Here is a 13,501-nt window from a genome sequence, read left to right on the forward strand (position 1 = left end):
AATCCCTCTTGCTTTGAGACTAATTTCAACAGAGTCAGACCTTCACATTCACCAGGAAAATCAGAATGCTCATCCTAGGTTATCTAGAGGGGAAAGAGAACAATATGCCCCACTGAGGTGTGGCAACATAATAATAAAATTATAATAATAAACAGACAGCACGTATGGAGTGTTTACTATGTGCCAGGCCCTGTGCAAAGCACTTGACTCACATTATTCTCACAACAACCAGTCATTTATGCAACAAATATTTATTAAGCACCTAAATCATTCTAGAAACTGGAGATACAGCAGTAGAGAATACAAAAAAAACCCTGCCCTTATAGAGCTTACATTCTAGAGGTGGGAAACAGGCAATAAATAAGATAATTAAGTGCTATATATAGTATGTTAGGTGTTGAGTGTTAAGGAGTATAATAAAATGAGGAAAGAAGACAGGAAATGACACATGGTTTGCAATTCAGAGATCATGTTCAAGAAAAGTCTCACTAAAAAAGTAACTGAGTGAAGACCTGGAGGAGGTAATAGAACCACCCTTGTGATAACTGGGGAAGACCGTTCCAAGGAGAACAAACAATACGGGCAAAGACCCTGAGGTAGGTATTATTATCTCCATTTTACAGATGGTTAAATGACTTGCCCAACAGCCACTGCTTGAGGATGGAGCCAGAATTCAAACTCAAGGCTACTTGACATGAGAGCTGGTACATTATATACCTGCCCAGTGACGGAGTGTAAGTGACCTTAGACAAACCAGAAATGCTCTATATTACAGATGGTGACCCAAAGACCTACAAGAGGGAAGCAACTTGCTCAGATAAACACTTGTAGATAATGGTGGAGCTGAGACCAGAGGGCTGTCATTTCAAATGCACCATCCCTGCCTCCAGAATCCAAACATTTATTCTCTGGCTAGAAATCTCTCCCAAACCAATGAATGAACTTGGTAAAACTTTATCAATGTATTTTACTGGGAGGTATTTTAAAGAGTCTTGTCTTGACCCAACAGCATAAACGATGTCTAGCTCTGATTCCTCTCATTGGCAGTGGGTAACGAGGCATAGCCCATAAAGTTAGATCCTTCTAAATTTGAAAACAGGCTTCACACTTTTCTCACTATGTGATCTTGGGCAAGTTATTAAGCATCTCTGACTCCCAGTATCATCATCCATGGAACAAGGATAGAAATGTGTCTCAGGGATGTGGTAGGGATTAGATAAAATAATATGTATACAGCACCTTGCACAGTGAATGGAATACAGGAGATGCTCTAAAGGTGTTCATTGTCTTCTTCCCTATGTAATTAGTTGTATTTTCACATGCACATCTCTTGCTTTCTTAATGTATTATAATTTTATTGAGGGTTGAGAGGTTGTCATATATGTAGGTGCTCACCACATTTTATATTATATGGTGGTACATAGTGAATGCTTATAAGTGATTATTTGATTGCTGGATTAGTGGGGAAGAGAAAGAAGAGTGATTATTGCTTTGGGATTCTGCTGATGCAACAGTCATCTGGTTGCAACATGTGCCAGTCCACTGCTCACCATAGTTGTTTGGGCCGACGTGACTGGCCAGGAGGTATCCTCTTACTCCTTCAAAAGTCACTATGTGTCATTCTGGAAGACAGACCACTATTCAGGTAGAGGAAGACATTTCTTCAGTCAAGAGAAGAGAAGTAGTTGTCAGCACCAGGACATCTCAGCCCTTAGTAGGTTCTTGCAATTTCCTGGTAAGAAGCACAATTCCAGTTTAACTCACAACTTTAACACCCTCTACCCACACATCTTTCATCAGGACTGCTATCAAAGAGTCAAATTGACCGATTTCAGTTTTTATTTCTTTTGCCCACCCTCTGGCAAGATCTCAATAAGCAGCTAACCAGCTGAAAATAGGAGGAGAAGGAAAAGGCCTGGACCTAGATGATTCAGGAAATGGCTCATCAGCCATCCAAAATTGAAGTTACTTTTTCATTCATATAATGTGGAGAAAAAGGTCTCTGTGATAAATATTAGGAATAATTCAATGGGGTAACTGTTTATAATTTCTTTTTTAAGAAAGAAAAAGTGAATCATTTGTGTTGTCCTTTCCCCTACATTAGCTTGTTTAGTCCTCGTAACAACCCTGTGAAATAGTTATTATTACCCATGTTTTATAGATGAAGCAACTGATCCCAGGAATATTAAATAACTTGCTTGAGATTATACAGCTGATAAATTGCAAACCCAGGACTTACATCGACGTGCTTTTAATTTGAGTCCAGTGGTTTTCCTCTGCACCTCATTTTTCTGCCTACATTTCAAAAGGATTGATAAAGGATAGTCTCTCCTGACCCTATTATGAAGGGTCAATGAATGTTAAGAGGGAGCATTATAGAACTATCTTCCCTTTTTGTGAATCGTACAGAGAACCCAGCCTTAATACAAACAGATTTTTTTAGAGGAAAAAAATAGTTTTCAGAAGTTAATAATGTATCTAATATTAGTTTGTACTTGTCTCTGAATAACTGAGAAGACCTCACAGACATGATGCTTCATCCCCAATCACTACAGAGAGGGGGAAAGGGTGTCAATGTTCCCATTTTGTGGCTGCAGGATCAAGAGGAGAGAAAGAGAAAGTATAGCAAAGTTGGGAAAAGAACCAGTAATTCTAACTTCTAGACTCATATATTGGCCAAGTTCAGCTTGACAAACTTTTAAAAATACATCAGTCTATCAATAAATTGCCATAACAGTCATCATACACATACAGAGGAACAAATAATAAAAGAGAATAAGGAAAATAAGTACTGTTGTGTTAGGGAGATAGAATTATGAAGAAATGTCCCCAATTTTACATATTTTGTAATGATTTTATATTACTTTATTATAATATAAAAGGAAGATATAAAGCAATAATTATATTCACTTTACTGGATGCCTTGAAAGTACCCATTTGTCCAGGGCTAGGGTACTTCTTTCTATCAAATTCCCAACAGGACAATTGATTGAATTGATGCTCTTGGAAAACAGATTTCTTCTGGGTCAGAAGTACCACTAACATCTTCTCAATGACATATCGTAGGTGGAATTGGTTCTCATGGAATTAGCACCCTGCAACTGAACAGTGATGGGCTCAGTTTCCTCTAGTACTCCTCAAAATGAGCAGTGATGTAGAACTTGACTTTTTGGACTAAAGTCTCTTCGAACAGCTTTGGTAGCAAGGCTTTTCCCTGTGTTTTTATCATAAAGGTTTGGAAGATTTTTCTTTCAATTATTTCAGTAAATTATGCCCAGTTTGCTAAATTTTATAATTTCTCATTTATTTCACTAGCTTTTATAATTCCCCAAGTAGCTTAGAATGCTGGTGCTTAAGGGAGAGAAGAGTTAAACTTTCCTGTCTGTAGATGAAGAAACTGAGGCTTAGAGAATATACTTCTAAATTTAAAGTAAGTACATATCATATCACTTTGGAGCATAGCCTATATCACATTTTTCCAACTATAATTACAGGCTGCCCTATAAAGTAAGTACAGCAGTTCTTCTCCTTGATATTACTGGTTTCCTCAATTATAATATTCATTAGTTCAGCAGAAAGCACTCTAGCTGTAGGTACTGAGGGCTTAAGAATAAAGTTGAACTATGACGTTTTCACATTTTATAGTGAGAGACAGACATTGCACATGTAAGAACTTACACGTGGACAATTTCAATAACCAGTTCCCATTTTACTTGTTTTCTTATAGGAGGATATTATCCCATGACTTAAAAATCCGAAACAAAATTTATCAAATCAAAAGAAAAGGGAGTCATCCCTGCCCCTTTTCATCTAGGGGAATTCCATAGCTTGAATATGGGCGATGCCTCCCCCAAATTTCTGCTAACTCAGGTGGGAGTAAGTGAGTTATGGCATAGAGGAGGCATGTCTACCTTTGTCTGTGCCTCTCTACCTGTATACACTTGAGTGTATGCTATATTTTACAGAAGAATTTGGGGCAGCCAAGGTTGGGCAGAATCACATTACCCAATACCCAGTTACCCAGTACTCAGCTCCCTGCCATTTTTCTAGGCTCCCTTTTTCCTCCCTTCTTCTTTCTACCTTTCCTCCTTCTTTCCTTTCTGCTACCCTGAGCGCTCCAAAGTCATCTCCCTCTATGATAAAGAGCTGCATCACCATTCCTCTTATGTCTTCACACTCGCCTCATAACGCTGACACCTCAAAAGTCACTCTTGTTTTTCTCCAAAAACATCATTCTCTCTTTAGTAGTTCCTGTTACAGTTATAAATATTTCCCCCATTGTGATACCTACAAGATGCAAGCCACTGAATGGGCCACAGAGGCAGATAGGACAAGGTCTAGGGAAGGTACAGTCAGAAAAAAATTGCTGGGAGAAATATCCTGTGGAAAACAATTCAGCAGTTTCTCCAAAAGTTAAATATAGAATTATCAGATGACCCAGCAATTCCATTCTCAGTATGTATCCAAGAGAAATGAACACAGGTCCAGACAGAAACTTACTCATACGTGAATATTCATAGGGACACTGTCATAATAACCAAAAGGTGGAAACAACTCAAATTCTCATCAACAAATGAATGGATGAATAAAATGTGGTAGAGCCACACAATAGAATATTATTCAGCTACGAAAAGGGACAAAGTACTGATACTTGCTATGACATAGATGAACTTTGAAAACATTATGCTGAGTGAAAGAAGCCAGACACAAAATCTCACCTATTATATGATTCCTTTTATATGATATATCCGTAATAGGCAAATCCACAGAGACAGAAAGCAGCCTAGAGGTTACCAGGTGATGGGGGAGGGAGGAATGGGGAATGATTACTTAATGGGTGTGGGGTGTTTTTATAGGATGATGAAAACGTTTTGAACCTCGAGAGAGATGCTTGTTGTACAACACTGTTGAATACTCTGAATACTTCCCCATTGTACACGTTTTAATGGCTAACTGTATGATATATAAATTTCACCTCAATTAAAAAAATACACATACACAAAAAAAAAGAAAGAAAAGGGAGTCATGAAAATGAGGGTAACCACTGAGAATTTCCCAGGCTCTCCCTGCAGACTCTCAGGCAGTTTCCGGGAGTTGCCCCACTTTCTCAGGAGATGCACAGTGAGCTCAGTATTCAGGCAGAATCATCTCATGGAGTTAAGAGACCTGGACTCTAGGCCCCATCTGCTAATTATTATCTGTGTGATTCTGAGAATATCACTTAATATCTCTGGTCCTCAGCCTCCTCTGTCAAAGAAAGGGGTTGGACTAAACAATCTTTAAGTCATTTGGATTACATGAAACAGACTGGTTAATTTAAGCAGAAAAGGAATGAACCAGAAGGATACCAGTTGGTTCACAGAACTTAGGGAAGGCTGGGTAATTAGTCTTGGAAAAAGCTGCAACCAGGACAGTTTGGTGGGTGAGTTGAGGAGGGTGGAGTCTGGTGGTGGGAGGGGTTCAGTGTAGGGGAAGAGGTTTAATTGAAGTGCTGCTGCTAAAGCCAGTGAGCACCTGACACTCTCTCCTGTAGCTCTTCACTCAAGACCCAGAGCCCTAGGACAGAGGCCAGTAGGGTACGTCCATGTGTGCAAGTCTCAACCAAAGATAGCAGCCAACTTAATTAGAGCCTCAACAAGGCTGCCCATAATGGTAGAGAGGCTGTTACCAAGCAAAGGGGCAGATGCTGGGATGGAAAAAATAAAGACTTTTAGGATCTTTCTAATTCTTTTCTTCCTCTTCCTTCCCACGCTCCCTTCCTTCCTTCTACTTTCCTTCCCTCCTTCCCCTCTTTCTTTCTCCCTTCCTTCCTTCCTTCCTACCTTCTTTCTTTCCTTCCCTCGCTCCCTCTCTCTCTGTCTCTCTCTCTGTCTCTGTCTCTGTCTCTCCACCAACCCCACCACCACTTTCTTTCTGGCTCTTGCAAATATCAACTGGCTTTTACGCTATGGCGAGATTATATTTTAGGACATATCAGTGAGCTATTTTCTCCCAGAAAAATTCCCATTTCTTTCCAGACTCCCAGGAAGATGAACTCATGGTGGGAAAAGGAAAGGGTTGCCCTGGCTGCAGCTGGGTACCAGAAAGCTGGAGAGTGGTAGTGCCCATAAGGATCAGAGCCAGAGAGGGCTGGGAGCATTGAGCTCAGAGCAGATGGCTAGGAGAACAGTCCACCAAAGACCCCTAGGTACTGCTGCTAGTCAGAGGGGTTTCCTTCCAGAATGTTCCCATTAACACATTTTCTTGGCATTAGCCTATGGCTGCTGGGATGAGTGGCTTTCTTCCTTTTCCAAACTGTCCTTATCAGTAATGCAACAATAGCTAATTTAATTAGCTGACCTGAACGGCAGCCAGTTTGAGCTAATTTGGTTTTGCTAGCTGCTCCCTGGTACGTACAGAACTGATAAGCATACTTCCCTCCAGACGAACAGCGGGGGCTTTGAGGGGGCAGCGAGAGGGATAGTGGCTCCTCCAAAGTCTGTCCTACACCTGTGGGATTTAGCGCTTGACCAAAGGCAAGTTATTCTTGAGTCACTATTCCCCAAGGGCCTGTCAAATTTGTCAGCAGAAAGAGATAAAAAAGACAACCAGGAAATTGCAAAGGCAAGGTGCCCAGGATGAGCATGCTGGGGAAGAAAACATTCTCCTTAGCAGGAAGAACACTTGGCCAAAAAGATCTGGATCTCAGCCACTCATTGACCTTCCCCAAGTCAATCCACCTCTGTGTCTCAGCTACCCATGCATAATAATAATATGCAGGATATATGCATAATACATATTATAATATTATATGTATATAATATAAATAATAATTATCATTGCTCTACTTCCTTCACTGACGTGTTGTAGAACTCCAACACTATAATGAGATGAGATTTCTTTGACACATATAAAGGCCTATGCCAATGGGAAACGTTTTGGTAATAAGCACACTATTAGGAGTGTATTCTCTGTTTCCCAAGAACAAGAACCAAATACTACTCCTCTCTGTGGCCCTAGCACTTGACGTGTGCCTACACAGAGAAGGTGTTCAACATGTGTTTGTTGACTGAATGATACAGAAATCGGGGTATGAGGAGATGGGTAGGCATAGTTTAAGGTTTGATGAGGTCAGTACACAACTAGCTAAAAATCATAAACTGTAAGCCTTCTTTTCAGTTCAGTATCTTAATCTTCTCCACCCCTGATAAAGGAAAACTGGTTCAGAAAGACACCGCTGTTGATGTCAGATTTATGTTCACAGAAGAGCAGCTCTATCCCACCTGCACCTCTGCCCACCATCCCCACCCCAGGGTCTTCCAGAGTGACCGCCCCTACTAGTAGGTGAAGGACCACACCCAGAGCAGGCTTTTGTGTTTGCTTTGGGGTTCTTTTTCCTTTTCAATACTGCCTTTCAATGGGATACATTGAATTATACATTGAATTATAATTCGCATCTGTTCACAGGGAATAAATGGCGTATGCTTGAAATGAGCGGATTTGAAAAAGTTGGGACTAGGAAAGATCTAAATGATAATCTACATTCCCAGAACTTTTATTTATTTATTTATTTATTTATTTATTTATTTCTGGCTTCCTTGGGTCTTCGTTGCTGCACACGGGCTTTCTCTAGTTGCGTTGAGAGGGGGCTACTCTTGGTTGCAGTGCGCGGGCTTCTCATTGCGGTGGCTTCTCTTGTTGCGGAGCACAGGCTCTAGGTGCACGGGCTTCCGTAGTTGTGGCACGTGGGCTTCAGTAGTTGTGGCTCGCGGGCTCTAGAGCGCAGGCTCAGTAGTTGTGGCGCACGGGCTTGGTTGCTCCGCGGCATGTGGGATCTTCCCAGACCAGGGCTCGAACCCGTGTCCCCTGCATTGGCAGGCGGATTCTTAACCACTGCACCACCAGGGAAGCCCTCCCATAACTTTAATATGCTTTCTGATATTGGTATTTGGTCCAACCTATTTTTAACCATCCGGACGACCGTGTTAACAACTTCCTCTTACTCCACACACTCCGCTGGGAGATCACATCCATTCCCATGGCTTCCATGGCATCCGTCCCGTATGCTGACAACTCACAAGCCTTTATCTTCAACCTTGTCCTCACCCCTGAGCTTAGTATGCAGGAACACAACTGCCTGTTAAGAGTTTCCACCTGGATCTCCTCTTACACCTCAAAGCCAAGATTCCCAAAATTGCCCTCATTACCTAGTTTGCAAAGTCTGTTTGTCTTAATTCTCCGTGTTTTTGAGTGGCTCACAGTTTCCAGACCATAACCCCAACCTTTCCTTTATGCCTACTTCTAGGTGGACAATGAGTTTATCAATTTTGACATCTAAATATCCCTTCAATTCAGGTCTTTTTTTCACCACTGAAATTATTTTATTTGTATCTTTCATCTTCTATCCCACTAAAAACAGGAATTTCTCCAAGGCAGAGATTCTGTGCATATCAGGCAAATAAGAAATATTTGTCCATCTGAACTGAATTAAAATCACCCTCGCTCTGTTCTATCAAATTCCGAATCTTTAGTGAAAACCAATTACTGTACTTAAGACAACCGAAGATGTAGCTGAGTTTCTCTATTCTACTGTAACAGCTATTCCAATGGACTCTAAATTGACAGTCAGTCCCCAAACTTGGGGTGCATACAGCCTGCTCAGCTGGGACTGTGCAACCTCACTGATAGGCCTACTTTCTGGGCTTGCTCTAAAACTAACGACTCAGACATAGAACACTCTCCAGTGTTTCCAGGAAAGGCAGAATCTACTCTAGCTGCCTTAATTACTTCCTTACAGATTCCTTGTCTTTGATTTACTCACAGTTAGACCTAGAATCAGGTGTGGATTCCTCTTCATAATGTCAAATTACAAGTTCATGCCTATAGTACATTTGAAGTACTGGGTATCCCTTAATAATTGGTGTATCAATGATAATTTTTTAATTTTTTTTAAAATTTTTATTTATTTGTATTTTATTTTTGGCTGTGTTGGGTCTTCGTTTCTGTGCGAGGGCTTTCTCTAGTTGCGGCAAGCAGGGGCCACTCTTCATCGCGGTGCGTGGGCCTCACTGTCGCGGCCTCTCTTGTTGCGGAGCACAAGCTCCAGACGCGCAGGCTCAGTAGTTGTGGCTCACGGGCCTAGTTGCTCCACGGCATGTGGGATCTTCCCAGACCAGGGCTCGAACCCGTGTCCCCTGCATTGGCAGGCAGATTCTCAACCGCTGCGCCACCAGGGAAGCCCCAGTTTTTTAAATTTTATTAGCTATTTCTCTTTTACTTAGTTACTGATATGGTTTTCATATCTGTTTTTTTCCTAAAACTTGAGCCCTAGTGTTAGTGGATGACATCACTGCATATGGAAAGGCAGCCCAATCAAAAAAAGGGTCTTGACCCCGACAGCCTCAGTTCAAATTCTGATCCACCACCTATTATCTGTGAGAATGGGTAATTGCCATACTTCTCTATCTCGGTTTCCTCAACTCTAACTGGGGTAATAACGTCCCCACATACTTCCTAGGCTTCTTGTGAAAATGAAAAGAGCTAATTTGTATGTCACATTTAGTATTCTACTTGGCACAATATATGCCAGCTATTATTATATTACTTGATAGTGAGGACCGAAGGACATCAAAGGGGATTTTGATGAAAAAAAATTTTATTTTAATTGCAAAACTAAGTGCTTACCATGGACAGATTCTGCGCTATTCATTTTGCCTATATTACCTCATCTAACACACACCAACTCTGTAACATAGCTTTTATTACACCCATTTCACAGATGAGAAAATTAAGCTTTGTAGAGGTTAAGAAAATGATCACTTAGCACACAGATACTAAGTGACAGAACTAGAATTTGTACTCTGGACTGAGTCCAAAGCTAAAATTAAATACATACTAATTATTCCAAGTCCTTATGTCTCTGTAAATAAAACAAAGAAAAAGAAAACACTTGGATGAATCACAAAATAACTATGCTGAGTGAGAGAAGCCAGACCAACAAAAACTATATACTACATGATTCCATTTATCTAAAACTCTGGAAAATGCAAGCTAATTACACTGACAGAGAACAGATCAATGGTTGCTTGGGGAGGGTATTAGGTGAATGGGGTGGGATGGGTGAATCGAAAAGAAAACTTTTGAAGGTGATGGATATGTTTACTACCTTGATTGTGGTGATGGCATCACTGGTGCATATGTACGTCAAAATTAACCAAATTGTGTATTTCTAATATGTACAGTTTATTATATGTCAATTACGCTGAATAAAACTGTTACAGAAAAAAAACGAGCTACTTTTATACCCTCAAAATCAGACAGTTAAAGAATAATTAATCAATATTAATAACACAGCCCAGTGTTGGGCAAAAAAGAAACAAATCCCCAAGCATCAGGACCTCTGAGTTCACAGGTGGTGTAACAAGATTCCACATAGTTAAAAGCCCAGGCTTTGCTGACGGACCTGGTTCTCATCTCCTTCCTCTTGAACTAGTTGTGTGACTTTTGCAAGTCACTTGGCAAAATCTTAGGTGTTCTCACTTCAGGTGAAAACTCAGAGGCAATAAATCCTGCATCACAGTGTTGCCGGGAGAATTAAATGAGGTGATGTGCATACGCCCCTCGGTGGAGTGTTTGGCTCCTGGTAACCCTGGATCAGTATCTGCTGACTGTTGTGAAGGTGTGTGGAAGGTCTGAGTGAGGCTCCATTGGATTTTGCTGTCCAGGTGGTGTCAGGTCCACAGCGGGGGCGAGGAGGAGCAGTTATTCTGGGTGTACCCCAAAGGATGAAGTGACTGTCACCATACAAATGTGTGTCCTGAAAGGTCTGAGCACTTGGGGGCTGTGATCAATCATTGGATGAAGCTTTCCCTCATCCCCTGGAGGCCCCTCCCCGTCGTCCTCCAGGTCCCACTCCTGCCCGGAATGCAAAAAGCAAAACACCCGCTACACCGCTGGGCTCAGGCTTCCTGCTTTTCTACAGAAAATAGTCATGCTTTCTGCTTTATTCCACTCCTCTGTTACCTTAATGTGCTGGCCTGGAGGATAAATGAGATAATAAACACAGTGCCTGGGTCACAGGAAGAACTCAATAAACGTTCGTTCTCTGCCCCCTTTCGCCTTATAGATTAGACCTGACTTCTCAGAAATGCAAATCCTTACGCACTCACCTCAGTCTGCTTTCAATATCCCTACACAGGAGCCTTTTTACGGCCCCCTTAAAGCCACCCAGTATCCCTCTCCTCGGCTAATTGTCCCACAGAGATCGGGGGCGGGGCAAGTGCGGGGGCGGGGCAAGTTCAGGGGCTCACATGGAGGCTTGAGCCTCCCAGCAGAAGAGACCGCGCCGCTGGTACTGAGCTCTGAGAATAAGGACCTAATTCATCTTAACTGACGTTGCTGCGCCATCCATTTTCAATGACATGGTAGGCGACCCGTTTATCAAGATCAGCATACTACTCTATTATTATGATTATTTAGCATTTACATAACACTGGATTTGCAAAGTGCTTAATAATAATTTATTTATTACTTCATCTAACTATTCACTAATGGAAAATCCAAGAGGTTGTCCTGAGTTCACTGACCTCCACCCTGGAGACACCTTAGGCCATTTCCAATAGCTTGCCCAAGTGCCGGCTGTAAAATATTTTAATGAAAAACCAGTGTGTATATATATATATGTGTGTGTGTGTTTCCCCTGGGCATTTGTAATGTATCTACTGAGATAATACTCTTACTTGGCAATAAATAAAAATAAGCATTCTATAATCATAAGTCACTGAAGCTATGTCTCTCTAGAACTGATATGGAGCCTACAGGTGTGAACCCCAGGTGTATGGCAGACATGGAAATCCACCACTCGCATCTCCCTTCAAGGAAGGGCTCATTGCCCAGCCCGGAGCTGTGTGCTAGCTGGCAGTCTCTGGCTGTTAGAGCCTTCAGGGTCCGCCTCAGACAGGGACTGAGCATGGCCATGGTCCAAAGGTTGGCCTTTTCTGCCCAATGCAGGACTCATCTAAAAGGCAGGCTGTGTTCCAGAGCTCCTCTTTTTCAGGTGTGCATCGCTGTTTGATGGCTTCTCTACACAGTCATGCTTCCTTCCCCTTTTCCTTCACAGATGTAACTCTCCAATAAACATTTTTAAGTCCTTACTTCACCTGAGTGTCTGCTTCCCAGAGAACCTAGCCAGCCAGTATGAACCCAGAGTTTATACTCTGACAATAAGCCATGTCATTTTAGGCAAGTGTCTCTGGACTGGAAATTTTTCACCACTATATTGGGATGACTAGCTTTGGTTCTGTCAAAGATCTTTCTATTTCTTCCATCCTATGATACCTATGAATTTACGTAGAATGGAATTTGGTATAAATTCTGTGCCTTTAGTCTTCATGCAAGGGAGTTTTGTGATGGAGGAGGTTTTTTTTTTTTTTAATTTTTATTTATTTATTTATATTTATTTTTGGCTGTGTTGGGTCTTCGTTTCTGTGCGAGGGCTTTCTCTAGTTGCGGCGTGCGGGGGCCACTCTTCATCGCGGTGCGCGGGCCTCTCACTATCGCGGCCTCTCTTGTTGCGGGGCACAGGCTCCAGACGCGCAGGCTCAGTAGTTGTGGCTCACGGGCCTAGTTGCTCCGCGGCATGTGGGATCTTCCCAGACCAGGGCTCGAACCCGTGTCCCCGGCATTGGCAGGCAGATTCTCAACGACTGCGCCACCAGGGAAGCCCTGGAGGAGGGTTTTGAGGAGCAAGCTCAAGAGCCCCCCATTTTTCTGTCTACAGTAACCTATAATGATTCTACCTTTCTACTGCACATTAAAATGTGCAATAGAAAGATGATTATGAGTGTGGATTGATGTGTGTGAAAATTATACAGTAAGAATGTATGTGTATGTGTAAAATAATATATTTAGCATAAAACATGCAAAATGCATATAATTAAATATCATAATATAGGTGATTTAATACATATACATACATATATACATGTATTTTATTTATACATAAAATAACAGTCAAGACAGAGATCTGCTGTGACAGAAGATCTCACAGTAGAGAGAAAATAGGTAGAAGGTCTCATTGAAAGATGGGGAAGACAGGACTGCACTCTTAGAAGATCTAATACCTGAGTCTAATGGTCCCTAAATCAAACTATACCCAATAGGGATAAGAAAAAGTTTAAATGAACCACCCCAAAAGTGAACAGATTCTTGGACAGTGCACACCTCAGAATTCTGGGGGATGCAGCCCCCCTTATCAGATGCTCAGACTTATCACCTGTGGAGGTTTGGTTTTCAAGCCCAGAATCAGAACAAAAAGTGTGTGCCTGCTCCTTTCATGTCCCTATTATTATTATTATTATTTTTACTGTTGCTCTCTAAACAATCTTTGAAAAAAGCCTTGTCTCCACCTTTTCCCTGGATTCCTCAGTGGTCTCAGGTCAAAGGTGTCTGCCACAAAAGAAACTTAAGAAACTTAATTAGGGTTTTTGAAATTAAAAGCCAATAAGAGTTTATTTCTGTAGTA

The 13,501-nt window shown here is 41.6% G+C and overlaps 1 protein-coding gene across 2 annotated transcripts in view; it reads right to left on the minus strand.

Annotated features, from left to right (window-relative positions):
- Positions 1-232: 232 nt before the first annotated feature.
- The window catches only part of PBX1 (PBX homeobox 1), a 318,235-nt gene continuing 304,966 nt past the window's right edge, over positions 233-13,501 (minus strand). For both annotated transcript variants that reach the window (XM_082406234.1, XM_082406236.1), the window contains one exon: positions 233-1,732. In XM_082406234.1, the coding sequence (XP_082262360.1) occupies positions 1,712-1,732 (21 nt within the window). In that variant the 3' untranslated portion in view covers positions 233-1,711. The remainder of the gene's footprint in view (positions 1,733-13,501) is intronic.

This window comes from Balaenoptera borealis (genome assembly GCF_965194805.1).
Source record: "Balaenoptera borealis genome assembly, chromosome: 1".
NCBI classification, from domain to species: domain Eukaryota; kingdom Metazoa; phylum Chordata; class Mammalia; order Artiodactyla; family Balaenopteridae; genus Balaenoptera; species Balaenoptera borealis.